Raw genomic sequence first — 15,786 nt, 5'->3', positions numbered from 1 at the left:
ATATAAAAAATATATATCTGAATAGAATATATACATTTATGCATACACACAGAGAGAGCAAGAGAGAGAGAGAGCGAGCGCGCTCTAGAGTATAAGGACATGTATAGCATTTCTCAAACCTCATTAGACTCTTGGATGCTTTTTTCTCCAGATGTCTTTTGTATCGCCTGGAATCCTCTTTGAAATTGATCCTCCGGTCAGTGTAGCTTGAGAGCAGCATTTTCGCTTTGGTGTCTTCTCCTGAAACCTTTATTAAAGAAGTTGAAAAGTATGTAGGATGGAAGAACTATTCCAGAACCCGTGCTTTATTAAAACAATTTTATTAAATTGTATGTCTAGCCCCTTTTATGAAGCCTTAGAGAATAGTTGGTATTTTCTTCAGGGGATTGTTTCCTTCTCAACTGTATAAGTAAGCATCATTTCTCTGTTTTGGAATCAATGAAGAATGAAATTTTCTCACTGTAGAGACAGTTGTTTCTTGTGTAGTGTACAGGGACTTCTGACATTTCTTGTGTTTCCTTCTTAAGTAAAGAAGAAGGAAAGGTCTTAGTTTACAATAGCTCTGGAGGATTCTGGCTCCTATATTTCATAAGCTTTTAGTTTAAAACATATATACATCCCTCATATGTTTCCTCTGCAATACCTGGAGACATGAGGTGGGGACTGACTTCTCATTTCTCTTCCATTTAATTCCTCATTCCTTACCATGCTCTACCTTTCATGTTTCCAGCCATTCTTTCTGCTTACCACTCTTAGAACACAGACATTGTAACTACCAAACTCAGGGGATGCGGTACTGAGTCACTGCTCCCCCTTTGTTTATTCCCCTGAGGAAACATGCTGGCTTGAAACCCTTAGGTCCCTTCAAGATAGCAGTAAAAAGAAGATTATGTGGAGAGACCTTCATAAATACTTTGTTTCCCTGTTCTTCATCCCATTCAGGATTACTTATTGCTTTCAGGACTCCAGCCCTGTTTTGGACTCTTGGGCACACTGCCTTTCTCTCTAGCTCATGGTTGGTTTTTACATAGAGCCTCCACCCACCTCTCCCTCTTTCTCATTGTGGACCTTGGTGCTGTGAGATTTATAGGATTTTACTGAGAAAGCCAGGTGATTTTCCCCATAGGCAGCCATCTGGAGCCATCCTGTAAACGTCTCTGAAATCAGAAAAACTTAAGAAGATAACACAGGGGAAAAGTAGCATCTTCAAATCAGAGTCAAGTAATGTTTTGGGGAATACCCATTATGCACTAAGCATTGTACAGGGTAGTCTCTGTCCCCACAACAACTCTGTGTTTGTATTTGTTCCAGGGGTAAAAGAACTTGCTCATGCTCACACACATACACATTGAGTGAGTGACCAAATCAGGAATCCAACTTCCCTTTGACTTCAAAGCCTTTGACTTTCCTACCTCGTCATACTTCATCCCTGATTAGAGCCAGTTGTGTGACCTGTAGAGTGGCTAGTGTTCAGTGGTGATTCTTATGTCTTTTCCTGCATGGATTGTTTGGAAATACTGGGTAAATAGTTCAAACGTTTTAGGACTTGAAGAACATAAATGAAAAATAGGGAAAATTTGAGAGAGGCTTATTCCCTAAAGGCAATAAACAGGATCTTATAAACACTGATAACCTAAATAGCTCTATAGTATCCTTCTGAATAATGCTATGAGATAAATGTTGCTTAAATTTTATACCCCCATCTTACAATTTTAGGTTTAGGAATCTTAGAGAGACTGCTATCCATAAATGAGTTGTTAATCTTTTCAGAGTTCAACTAGCCCACTTCCCCTTCTCATTAAGTTTCCATTTAGCCATTAGGTGGGAGCTTCAAAAGGGAAAATCCAATCATGTATAATCTCTAGTTAATGGGCATCTATTGAGCGACTAGGTCACCAGAAAGAATAATTACACAGTACCTCTTTGTGCAGTAAACACAAAAATCAAAAGCTAATGCATTCCCAAGGCAAGCCAGATTGTTGCTGGCTAACAGCATACTCTTCTTCAGGGAGAAGGTTGGGGCACCCACCATGCTTGCTAGGGAAGATTGCAAAGCCATTCCAGAAAAACAAGGCTATCAAGGGAGGAAAGACGAAGGCAGGGGGCCTTCCAAGGCTTTGCTACTTCTAATTACTGATTCCTTGGGGTGCACTACTGAATAGCAGACCTTTTAGTAAATGTTTTGTGCAATCATCGGAAGCTTCATGGGTCTTTGGAATTTCTTGCCACAAGTAAAAAAACAGTGATGTCTGAGGTCGAGCTTCAGCCTAACTCTCACAATTTAGCCTTTTTTCTGAGCACACCCAACCTTTGTAAATAATGACTTTATGTTTGCTTTTGTCTAACCACTAACTTCATTGATTTGTGAAAGATGAGCAGATCTCCCTTGACTCAAAATGGCATGTGTTAGCCACAAAGCCAAATAGTTCTTGGGTTTGTGTTGGTACACTGTAGTTTGAGTTTTTACAATTATTTCTTATAGTTATTTAGGATTTGCAAAACTTGGTATAATTCAAATAACCTGTTTTTCCCCCCTTAGAACACTTCAGTTATGGAAGATCAAAATGAAGATGAGTCCCCAAAGAAAAATACTCTTTGGCAGGTAGGAATGACGGCGCACAGATTAGATAGCAACTGACTTACTGTAGATAGGATGTTCCCTCAGTTAATGTCCTCAGTAGAATCAAGAGCCAAACATTTTTGTTTTCTTTTGTGCAGTTTTGCTAGTTTCAGAATCCACCCCAATTTATTTTCATTTCCTTAGGGAATTGCCATTACAAATATACTAAAGAATTTTGGAGTTTCCACAAAGATTCTGAAGTGGCTGTAGCCTAAAATGTTCTGTCTATGGCCGCTGTGTAAGCCAAAGATGGACAGTGATGGCATCCTTTGTCACCAGAATGGCACCATGCCACACACCAGTGAATACATGAATGGCCTTTTCTCCTTTTGTTCTGGACCTTCACTCTTCTCTCCCATTTCCATGTCCTTTTAAGCTCATCTCCTTCTCTCTTGGCTCTGTTTTAAGGTTTGCCAGTTTTCTTCCCAATTCCTGAGAGATGATGATGATGATGATTATTATTATTATTATTGTTTTTTTTTTTTTTTGTGAGTGGTCGGGGGTGTGGGGAGCAAGCAAAGTTTCATGATTTGGTGTTTTATCAACCGTCATGGTACACATGGCTTTCCCCTTCATGAAGACAGGATTAAAAACAACAGAAATCTAAATCCGAAGATGATAATGTAAAAATAAGTTCTCTGGGTTCATTTGATTTGAAACTAAAAAGATAGATTAGTTAGCAGGAACAAAGTGCACCCAACTCATTTAAGATGAAATGAAGCAAAGCAAAACAATGCTAGGAAGAGCTTGCTGGGCTGAGCACGTGGTTGGAAATAGAATGTTGAAAATGTGCTATAGAATAGTGCACATGCCATTAGTTTCTTTTTAACATTGTGTGCAGACTGAATTTTGTACCCTCCTTCAGGTTTATTATTTTGCAGTGGGATGCTCTTTATTTACTATCTTTTTTTCAGTTGGCAGTGGTTCTTAACACTTTAGCTTTTAGTTTTTCTTTCATCTATCTTCCAGTCAACTAGTTAATAGTTACACAAGCACTCTAGCGAAGCTAGATGATTAGGAATCTGCCTGTAAATAAAATAACACTTTGGCTTATCAAATGAATTAATGCCTATGAAAGTACTTTGTAAATTATAAAGCAGTATACAAATGCAAGCCGTTATCATTATATTTAACCTGTTATGAACCATTATTTTGGCAAGTTATTTGGAAGAAAATATAGAAATAATGGGGGAAGAAAGCATACTTAGTTTCCTTTCTTAAGGCACTTTTGAGATTTTGATGTATATCCTTTACTGTGTCATGGTATGTTCCCCTTGTCATAAATTACTGTTATCGTAATGCTTTATAAAATCCTGGATCTTGCCTTTTGTTTCATAATATTATGTTATAAGCATGTTCTGTTGTTACAAAAATACTACTTTTTTTTTTTTTTTTTTTTAAATGGAGTCTTGATCTGCTTCCAAGCTGAAGTGCAGTGGCGTGATCTCGGCTCACTGCAACCTCCGCCTCCCAGATTCAAGCATTTCTCTTGCCTCAGCCTCCCAAGTAGCTGAGATTACAGGCGCCTGCCACCATGCCTGGCTAATTTTTTTGGTATTTTTAGTAGAGACGGGGTTTCACCATGTTGGCCAGGCTGGTCTCGAACTCGTGACCTTAAGTGATCCAGCCACCTTGGTCTCCCAGAGTGTTGGGATTACAGGCGTGAGCCACTATGCCTGACCAAAATATGACTTTATGAGTTAATTTTAGTGGCTTACATTACAGCTCTTAATGATGTGTTAGAATTTGTTTTAAAACAGTAGCCTATAATTGGGCAGTTATTTCTAACTTTATTATATTATGTTGGACATCCTTATGCTTAAAACAGCATAGATGCCCCTTATTACTGCCAATACGCATCACAGCAAAGACTTTTCACTTCATCTCTATTTTTGAACTCTTAGTTTTTGGATCTGTTAAGGCTCAAATGTCTTACTGCTAGAAGCAAAATTGAAAAATCCTTGTTCAATGCTTCCCCCTGGTGGTACCTGGTGTCACTGAGCTTTTCCTCATACAAGATACGAGGGAAGAAACATTCCTAGACAATGTGATGGTAAGATAAACTGAGTGGAAGATAGATGCCTTCCCATCTTCTAACTCTAAATATGGACATAAGAACTTCAGACATGAAATTTCTAAGATTTTTTGTCAAGGAAGACTGAAGACTCCTTTGGATATTTAAAAGGATGCCTTCTCTGGGATGGGTTTAGTTTACTTTAAGTTGGGGGACATACTGATGGTGAAAGCTCTTGGTTCTTTCTATGCAAGACTCCTGAGATAAGTTCTAATGGAATTAATAGATATTTGTAATTCAACTCTTCAGTCCTTAGAATTATCTTTTGTGTTACTTTATTCTGGTATTACGTATGAGGAGGCTATCAGAAGAGTGAGACAGATTGCTTGACTAATATTTGACAAAAGTATTGTGTTTATTATTATTTTTTTTTAGACAGGGACGTTACTGTGCCTCATAGTAGTTGTGGTTTGAGTCTAGTGACTGAGATTATTTTTAATGTTACTGTCCAGATGCAGTGTATGTAGTTTCAGTTTTAAAAAATACATACTGCTTTTATGTAAGGATATGTATAAAGATTTGTTGAGAAATGCATTGTTAGTATAAGTCTGTGAGTTGTCCATAAACCACCCATGTAAGATGCAGAGCTTTTCAGGTATACACGGTTTATTTGCCTTGGGTCACTTTCCGAGTAGGTAATTAAAAGAAGGATGGGAAAGTCTAAACTGTTTTGCCAGATTAGTAGCCCTGGGAAACAGTATGGAGGAGATTGAAACTGTTGGGTGAAATGAAGCTTTTTGGATTGAATTGCTTTCAGGCTTCAACATAACACAGTTTATCTTTGTTATATAGATCAGTGCTTCTCAACATGTGGTCCCTAAATTCTTGGGCTCCACTCCAGACCAATAAAACCAGAACCTCTAGGGTGAGACCCAGCAACCTGTGTGTTTAACAACCCCTCTTGTTATTCTGAGGCTAGCTCAAGTGTGAGAACCATTAGCGTAGATGTACATAGCATTAACTTTCAACCTTGAGGAAGTAAAACAAACTGTTAATAATCAATCAGTTGCCACTTTGCCAAGTTGAGCCGTTTCTCTAAGATGGTTATCTCCAGCATTAGTTCACGGTTGGAGATAACTCATATATATCCTGTATATAGAGATACCCAGTATATATCTTTGGAGCATCATTTTATAATAAGCATTGGAAGATGATGATTTAAAGTGCCTTTTACAAATAGCTGTAACTTTTGTATTTCTTGTGGTGACTAATTTGAGAACACATAGCCCGAATACATTTTTAACTACTGAATGAATTAATAAAGGAATGAGTTTGGCTTTTGGGTAAAAATGGCATTTTAAGATTAAATGCACAGGGTGAAAAATGTTTCTAATGAAATATTAACTAGATTTCTTTCCTCATTAAATTAATTATTTTTTATTTTTCTAAAATAGATAAGTAATGGAACATCATCTGTGATCGTCTCCAGAAAGAGGCCATCAGAAGGAAATTATCAAAAAGAAAAAGACTTGTGTATTAAATATTTTGACCAGTGGTCTGAATCAGATCAAGTGGAATTTGTGGAACATCTTATTTCACGAATGTGTCATTATCAGCATGGACATATTAACTCTTACCTGAAGCCCATGTTGCAGCGGGACTTTATTACCGCTTTACCAGGTAAATGTACTTGTCTTTTCAAAAGCTGAGCAGTGGAAGAATGCCTAGCCCAAGGACCTAGGTGGAGCTGGGTGGATATTTATGAAATGAATGAATGAGTACTGTGTGAGGCAGCATTTCTTTGGGACACATACTTTAATGTATGGAACTTGAGGAATTATAATTTAGTATCTAGGAAATACAGTGAGTGTCTTTAATAGCATTCATTATTGGTCATAACTGTTGCTTCATTTAGTTTGTTGAATGAGTTGATGATATGCTTTTTATTTTGATGTAGTTTAGAGTGTGCACTTTGCCTTTGTATGTAATTTTAAAAAAGATGGCATTCTTTCTCCTTCAAACATAGTTTGTATGTTTGGGAAGTGTCCCAAAGTTTAGGACATTCATTTGTATCTGAAGTGACACTTAAGGAATGGCAAAAATATATTGGGAAAACTGGTAGCATGTCTTTACTATATTTCTTAAAGCCTGTTTCTGCATCCTCTCCCTCATTACCCTCTTCCTATATATGTCTCATGCACACATAGGTGTGTGTGTAAAACACACACACGCACACACACACACAATCTGGTTAAATTTACTTTGATTTTTAAAAGTAGACTTTATATTTTTAGAGCAGTTTGAGGTTCAGAGCAAAATGGAAGGGAAAATGCAGAGAATTCCCATATTTACAGAGCCTGTTCCCTCAGCCTGCTCCATTGTCAGCATCCCACAGCAGAGCAGTGCATTTGTTACAATTCATGAACCTACACTGACACATCATTATTACCCCAAATTCATAGATTACATTAGGGTTTACTTTTGCTGTTAATGCATTTTGTTGGCTTGGGCAAATGTATAATGACATATATCTACTATAAGAGTATCCTACAGAATGGTTTCACCATGCTCCACCTATTCATTACCCTTTGATTTTTAAAAAATTATTTAAAATTTGCTCTATTGTATACCACCTTTTAATTTTTTTTTGAACAAGGTGATGTCTTGCTATGTGGACTAGGCTGGTCTCGAACTCCTGGGCGCAAGTGTTCGTTCTGCCTCAGCCTCCTGAGTAGCTGGTACTACAGGCATACACCACTGTGCCCAGCTCTCCTTTGAATTTTGATTAGTCATGAATTTTTTTCTGTTTCTACTTTTAAAAAAGATTCTCAATTTAAATTTAAATCTCTATATCTTGGGTAAGATATAGAGATTTCACTCCTGTAGAGAATGCTGGCCAGAATGTTTTCTCTGATGTGTGGCCAGTGTAGTGTGGTGGTTAAAATTGCCATGTTTTCAGAATAAGCCTAGAAGTAGCCAGGGATGAGACAGTACCATTGCCACAGCCTTGCCCCTTGTCAGAGTTACAGGATAGCTGCTTAAAGAGCAGCTCCTCCCTTAGCCTGTCTGTGATTTTAGAACATCAAGACTCCGTGTTCTAAGTACTTCCAAACCAAACGAGAGCCAGGCTCAGGCCTCAGGCCTGAAACCTGGGGCTGCAAATTGACAAGCCAGCTTCTGATTTCTAATGCCTCTTCCAGAGCTTGTAAGTTTACCTTCTACAATGGAAGTTTTAAGGATATTTGAGAGTTAGCTTAGAAAAATCTGACACTGCGTCCTTTTTATGCTGAAATGGATGACTTGCTCATTTCTTCCATTAGAATCTTTAGAAAAGCAAGATATGAACCCTCTGTTTCTAGAATTGTACTATTTAATTGCTGAAGGTGATCTTAGGCATCACTTAGTCCTGTTTTTCGTTGTGTAGATTAGGAAGCCAAGGAGAAATTAATTGGGTGAGATACCCAGAATCATACATCTTGGTTATGGTGGTGGTGGTGTGAATGATGGTAGGGGTTGGTTCAAAAATTAGTACAAAGGCTAGGGAAAATTCCTTAAATCGGCCCCAAGTATTGAATGTAAGGATTACAACTCAATTCAGTAATACTCACTTTTAATTATGAGGAGGGATACAGGGAGGGAGAGAGGGAGACATGCTTTTGATGGTATGAGAGAGAATTGTAGGTGAATAGAAGTAAGGTGAGGCATGTGCACATGGTGCGGTTTCTCTGTATGTACAGGGTTGGAACTCAGAAACTGATGGAGTCAGGCTGCATCTCACACCAGCAAAAGACAGTCGTTTTTTAAGTTGGCAATTGTATTTTATTTCTCATAAGTGATTTTAATTGATGAGATGATGCCTTCATTTTTCTCAAGCAATTTCATTTATTATTTGTTTTCCACTGTTTTGGCTTTATTTTCCTCCCTGTAATTTGCTTCTGAAACCTTTTAGAGTGCCAGGGAACTCACTTTATATTTGCAGAGTGCCACAAGGTGGCACTGTTGAAGTTCTCTCAATTTGCAGAGTATAGTTCAGCGGCAACCCCGTCTCTTGGGGAGTGTACAGCCTTGGAGAAGCAGCAGAACAGATGAACATGTGTTATGTATATAAATATGGTTAGTATAATTGCATACAATTCAGTTTTCATTACAGTGAATGTTAAGGCATTGTCCATATCTCTGTTAAAGTGGAATTTTGTGGTATTGAGTATTACATGAAATGAATGGACCATTGGCTGGGACATGGAAATACTTTCGTTAAAATGCTATTTGTTTTAACAGGACTTGATCTGAACATATATACATATGTCAATATATATCATACATATGTATCTAATAGCTGAGGACAAGCTGGCCAAGTCGATTGTGTTAGTTAGTATCTAGTAGAGCTAGATTAAACATGGCATTAGTTCTTAACACAGACTCTGCCTTAAGAGCATCACAGGAGAAACAGGTCTATGTCCATGGTGATACTTGGATTTAATAATGTGTGGGACAACTTACCAATCATTATACTAGTTAGGTGTTTAGTTTTTTCTGTACATCATCTTGATTTTGAGTTTTTGCTCTGTTGAAGTTGACAGTCAACTTATGACTTCATTTGATTGTGAAAACCATTAATTCTGTAAAAATTATCTACAATTTCAGCTTTTAAATGCTTGCTGTGAATATCATACCTGTCAGTATAGGGAAAATGGAAAATGTTTGTGGTCTCTGGCTCCTTTTGGCTCAGTGGAAAAAGTGATAATTATGATACGCCTTTCTAAAAATCACAGTAAATGTTTAGTCTGCAATGTCAATTTCTGCAGGCTGAGTTTGTGGTTTATAAGAACTGTTGTTAATGGGAAAATTCATGCTATATAAAGTAGAGAAAGATTGTACTTCAAAAGGGACGATAAGCATTGGTGATCTGTTTGTTGAGGTGTCTAAGCAATTAAGAGTTTTGCAACACTTGGCTTTCAGGCCCTGGTTTATTCAGTTCTCTTATCACCAAGAAAGGATGATAAACCATTATGGACTGTAAATGTGGCAGATTAGATTAAAGGTCCTAGGAGATGTGGAAGAACCAGAGTATAGACAAGGCTTTAGGTTGGGTACATGGCCAGAGACCCAGCGTGACAGTGGGAAAAGCATGGGTGCTGGATTCACACAGGCCCTTGGTTTGAATCCTAGCCCTTGCACTTTGTAGCTGTGTGATCCCACTTTTTGGAGCCTCAGTTTCCTCATCTGTGTGGGAATAATAGTAATAGTTTATTGCATGAGGATTAATGATAATGTGTTATGCCTGGCATCTATTGGGTATTCTGAGGATGGCAGCTTAAAAAAGAGCCCAGAGAGGCAGGAAACACCTGCTTCTCCAGAGGTAGTAAGATTTATTGCTAGGAAATTTTAATTATTCGCCAACTGATTTCTGAATTGATTCATCCTGACATCATATAGGTGTGTGTGTCACTTTGTTGTTTTGTTTCGTGGGTGTTTTATGGAAAAAGATATTAGACTTTGTGACCTGAGCTGCTTTTTACTTCATTTCTGTCTGAATCCTTAGATTGGTGTTTTCCAAGTGAAAGGCATCCATGGAGGGACTGTTGCTGTTAGCAATTGCGTTGTTTTCTTTTAAAATGTTTAGAACTTCAGATTTTACAACTAGATTTGTGACTAGGGAGGGAGAAGGGGATAGCAGGGGTGGGCGGGAAAGGAAGTTTCTTTGCAGCTGCTCTTTGTAATGCATTTCTAAAATAGTAAAAGTTTCTGTAATTGTATGATCTAAGCAGCTGTGTTCAAACTGGTTGTAGTCAAGGACATTGAATTGACATTTGAGTTTCATTTTGATACAGTGTTATTTGCATATTGAGCTTTGAAATTTGTGCCTTTTAATTGTTTTAATTTATTATTGAAAATTTTCCAGACTTTTATCTGGTTCCTGTAATGAGCAACAGCAGCATGTCTTCAGCACTGTGTGCAAAGTGTTATGGCCTCGATTTTCTGAGGCTGTAATGTGTCCTCTTGTTGCCTTGGGAAGAGGGGTGGTGGTGGGAGATGGGGGAGTCTCAGCATGATAGAGTAATGAGAGCCAGACATAGGTACTTCAGAAAATACTTAGTTTTAACACCTCAAAGCACTTTTTAGCCCAGGCAAGTGTACCACCTTATTCAGTAACCTCTTTGTCCTGAATAGGCTTGAAACCAGAAAGTTAAATGGTCTGCATGGCTCCTGAGGGTGGCTACTCTAAGGTGCCTGAATAGAGATTGTGTGATTCCTGTTCTTCTCAAAACATTTAAGGGGATATGAGACTTACACCAAGAAAATAGAGGGGCTTAGCTTTTTGCTAGAGGAGATGTGTAATAGTTTTTCTGCGGAAAGTAACAAGAAGATTATTCTGTAGCGGCCCTGTCCATTGATCTCCACTAAGGGGATTTTGGGGAGAAGAGAACAAAGACTGACATTTCTTGAGTAAACCTGTTTTGTATCTGGCTTCTTATTTATACTGTCTTATTAACCTTCCCAATAAGACTGGGAGATCCCCTCTGTATAAAATGAGGGCATTTACAGTACCTATCTCAGAAGGTTATTGTGCAGATTATATGACTTGATTTATTTCAGACATTTAATATCATTCTGATATTATGGAAAACTGAGATCCTAAAAGAAAATCTGATTTGCTTAAGGTCACACAAATAGCAGTCGACGGAACTGAGATTCAACCCAGTTTATCTGACTTTACAGGCAATATGCTCTCCACAAGACTAAACATGGTGCCTCAGAGAAGTATGCAGTGCATTTAAAGTATTAGTCAAAGGAGATGGGTCATCTCAAATATCACCGAGATGTTGCTTAATTGGACTGATGGCATTTGAAAGAAGAAGAAATAAGTATTAGTAAGGGATTTATTTATGTAAAAACTCATTGATAGCCTAGTTGTGAGCAACTGAGGGGGGAATTAAAGAGGACTAAAAGGGATATTGTTGCTTTAAACCAATAGTTCTCAATATTTCAGCATTATCTTCTTAAAAATACAGATTCCTGGGCCTTACCATCTAGAGGTTCTGATTTAGTAGGTCAGGAGAAGATTGGGGGAATCTTTTCTTTGTTGCTGTTGTTTTGAAAATCAGTAACCCTAAGTTGAGTCAGATATAACCGTACAGGCTCATAGACCACCCATATAGGTGGAAGGTTTGGGTGCTACTTTGCCATCACAGATGATGGGGATATTGCAGGCTTTGAGGCCTGAAAAGGCAAATACCTAATGCATTCTTATTATTTATTTATTTTTAAAGACAGAGTCTTGCACTGTTACCCAGGCTGGAGTGCAATGACGTGATCTCCACTCACTGCAGCCTCCATCTCCTGGGTTCAAGTGATTCTTGTGCCTTATCTTCCAAGTAGCTGGGATTACAGGCGTGTACTACCATGGATAATTTTTTGTATTTTTAGTAGAGATGGAGTTTTGCCATGTTGGCCAGGCCGGTCTTGAACTGCTAGACTCAAGCGGTTTGCCCGCCTCAGCCTCCCAAAGTTCTGGGATTGCAAGTGTGAACCACTGCACCAGCCCCTAATGCATCCTTTTCTTGCTGTTTGTTTCACGTCTCAGAGAGCAGAGGGTTCTAGAGGGGGAAGTAGTTAGGGATGTGTTTATAATCAATTAGGAGGATTTGGGTTAATGGTATGGAAATAATATAAACCTTTAAAAGTTCTCAGCCTGGGCAGCATAGTGAGACCTTGTCTCTACTTAAAAATTTTTTTTTTTTAAAAAACTAGCCTGGCTTGGTAGTGCACACTTGTAGTACCAGCTATTAGGGAGGCTAAGGCAGGAGGATTACTTGAATCTGGAAGGTTGAGGCTGTAGTGAGCCGTGAACATGTCACTGCACTCCAGCCTGGGCAACAGAGCGAGATGCTGTAATTAGCTATGTTCTGATATTAAGTGTAGGAACAAGATTAGGAAGATAAGTACCCTGCTATTATTAGAAAGATTGAAAGAGCTAAGTTTGTTAGTCCGTGGCTAGGGACGCTGAACAAAAATGTGATTAGGGCTGAAATATTCTGCAGTTTGAAATTCGCATGAATAATTTGCCAATCCTAGTGATGGAAAGGCAGAAGTAGAACCCCATGTGATTATCCTTGGATTTCTCTGATTTTAAGTAAACATAGAAGATGAAGAGAGGCAGCCAGGTGCAGTGGCTCACACCTGTAATCCCAGCACTTTGAAGGCCAAGGCAGGAGGATTGTTGGAGACCATCAGGCAACACAGTGAGACCTCATCTCTGCAAATAATCAAAAAAAATAGCTGAATGTGGGGGGCACGTGCCTGTAGTCCTGGTTACTTGGGAGGTTGAGGTGTGAGGATTGCTTGAATCCAGGAGTTTAAGGTGGCAGTGAGCCATGATTCCGCCACTATACTCCAATTTGGGTAATAGAGTGAGTCCCTGTGAACCTTTGAGAATGGTACCAAGAAGATCAGACCCCAGATAATGTAAAATTGTCCACAATGTTGAAGAAGTAAACTGAAAGAGTTGAAGACAAAATAATTAATTATTTGGAACAAAATTATAAAGAGTGAAGGGATAGTGTGGTCAGCTAGATAGCATAGTGATAATAGAAAGAAACAACATATTTTCATTCTCATGAATGTAATCCCCCCCCCCCCAAGAATAATGGCTTTAAAACAAAGATTAGAAAATTTATATTTGAAAAAGATGTGAAGATACTTAGGAATAACATAGTTCCTATAAACAAGTAAGCTTAAATACATTGTATGCCTGGATGGTGGCAAAACCTGTGGTTGTAATTTTTGGAATTGTAGAACATTGTGAAGTCATTGGAAACCATTATGCAGAACTGTTGGGTACAGTTGTGCCCAGTTGCACATAGCAGTCTTGCATGATAGCACCAGAGATGATTATGAGCAGACATCCTGGTATTAAGAACTCGGGAAGGTGTTTTCAGGGTATTTAGCTATTCAACTTGATGAGTTTCAAAGGCTAATCAGCCTCTGAAAGATTGTGTATGGTTGTGTAGACCTAGAAGGATGTATACAGAATGTTAAAAGTTGTTCCCATCTCTGGGAAATGGGGTTTAGAGTCTCAAAAATTTTTGCGCATCTACACTTTATAATTTTTCTATAACGAGTGTGACTAGATATGTTTAAAAGAGATACAGAGCAGCTAGCATCAACATGTAAGTGAAAAGTTGCATTACAACTTTATGTAGTAAACCCCAGCATGGGAACATGAAAAGCAGGTATACCAAACTCACCTTATTTCCTTTTTGTATAAAAGTTACCAGGTTAGTAAGTGGGTCTGAAGAATGATGTAAAGATGGCAGTATCATCACAGGTTGGTTTTTTCAAATACCCCTGAGGACAGAATGGAGAGATGTGGGCTGGGCAGTGGCACATATAGATGACTACAGACTCGTGGCTTAGTGTGGGCATCCTGGGCGTGTTGATGAGTGCATCAATGTTAGCTTGGAGGGAAATACTGTAAAATAATAGCTACTAATATCTAGCGTCATGGGTGCTGTCCTTGGTTCTGACCCGTTTAACGTGTTTACCAATACGTTTTAACATGTTTGTCTTAGTACTTTAGCCCATCATGCAGGTCTGGTATGGAATACCCACTCTTCGGGATGTGACAAAAACCAGAATTCTAGAGACTGAAATGGATGGGTCAGACAAAGCTTTGAAGTTGAATTACAGTAAGGATAAATACAAACTTCACAAAGCTGCCTACCCCCTACCTTTACAACTAGCTGTACAAATAAAGCATTAGGGGAAATTGTTTTAATAGATATTTTGTGGGGAGAGGCCTAGGATTTTATTCTTAACTTACTGCCGTCCTAGGCATCTTCTGTGATATGACTGTCAGATGAAGACAGTGCAGCCTTTGACCACATTAACTAATATAAATGACATGTGGAACGGACAGTGGTCCCAGTGTAGTCTTTATTATCAGACTATAGCTTTGGTCTTTGATCTAGTCCAGAGTAAGAGAATTTTAGTATATGAAGGACTTGGAAATCATAATACCTGTGTAATAATAGTCATTCTTAGAGTTGAAGAAACTTAAGTTTGTAAACCATTTTTAATGCATCATCTCATTTTGATATTTTCAGAATCAGGTAGAGATTATTATCGTAATCTTACACAGATGAGGAAACTGAAAGCTTAATAATAGTATACCCACATCTGGCCTTTCAATACTGAGTTTAGTCCTACTATACTGCTGCTAGTTATTTTGAGAAAAAGAACAGATATTAACCTTGTAGAGTGCTTTCTTGTCTATAAATTGTTTTCATAACACTGTTTAATTTGATTCTGACAGTGTGAGAAAGGACAGTTGTTACTGGTGATTACTGTTTTGTATGTTAGAGCACAAAAATTCAAGGCATAGGGATATTTCAGTTTTTATTTCATGTCATAGAACTAGTAAGTGGTGAACCTGGGACTTGAGATGGCAATTTTCTGACTATATGTCCTGTGTTCTTGTCCCTACATAGAATAAGCCTGGGGATAAGCTTTATTTCTTGTAACTACAGAAGACGTGCTTATAATAACCTCCAAGATTCTAGGATTTGTAGACATGGGTTTATTGCTTTTGAGGATTTTCCCCGTGTGTTTAGGAACAGAAAATGGATACTCACAAAAGATAGATGAAAAGATTGACAAAAATACATTTACGCACAATCGACTTTAATTCTTGGATTGTCATTTAACTTTTCATACGTTTTTCAAGATGAGTCGGTGTTTTGACTTTTTTGTCTTCTGAGCTTCCAGGGATTCACAGGGGGTATGGATTAATGGGGATATGATTTGTTATGAGAGACAGTGAATAAGATAGGAATAAACACAAACTTTGAAGCAAGAAATCTGAGTTCCAGTCTTGGTTTTACCAGTAGTAAGGCCAAGGTAGTGTATAATCTTGAGGTATTTATCTCTCTGTGCTTCATCTGTAAAATTTGGGGCATCATTGCCCCATAGAAGTACTGTGAGAGTTATATAAAAATAAAATGAAAAGTCTTTTATCATAATATTTGACAAATACAGAACTGTCCAAGATCAGCTTTTACACACAGAGAAGAGTTGCTGTCAATTATTTCATCATTAAAAATCAGATCCAAAAAGAAGTGTATATGTTTATGTACTCATGAATTTGAATATC

General features: G+C 38.1%; 1 protein-coding gene across 9 annotated transcripts in view; it reads left to right on the top strand.

Moving 5' to 3' along the window:
• Nucleotides 1-15,786, top strand: part of FBXW11 (F-box and WD repeat domain containing 11) — a 150,659-nt gene that overhangs the window by 93,270 nt on the left and 41,603 nt on the right. For 6 of the 9 annotated variants that reach the window (XM_032260345.1, XM_032260340.1, XM_032260346.1 and 3 more), the window contains 2 exons: nt 2,540-2,602; nt 6,089-6,314. In XM_032260345.1, coding sequence (XP_032116236.1) covers nt 2,540-2,602; nt 6,089-6,314 — 289 coding nt within the window. Of the gene's footprint in view, nt 1-1,002; nt 1,016-2,539; nt 2,603-6,088; nt 6,315-15,786 lie in introns of those variants that run through there. The other 3 variants (XM_032260347.1, XM_032260343.1, XM_032260348.1) reach the window with 2 other exon arrangements.

The sequence above is a fragment of the Sapajus apella genome, unplaced genomic scaffold (assembly GCF_009761245.1).
Source record: "Sapajus apella isolate SASKATOON/1434 unplaced genomic scaffold, GSC_monkey_1.0 scaffold117, whole genome shotgun sequence".
Lineage (NCBI taxonomy): Eukaryota > Metazoa > Chordata > Mammalia > Primates > Cebidae > Sapajus > Sapajus apella.
Note: the sequence above shows the minus strand (reverse complement) of the source record. Positions and strands in the feature narration are given on the sequence as shown.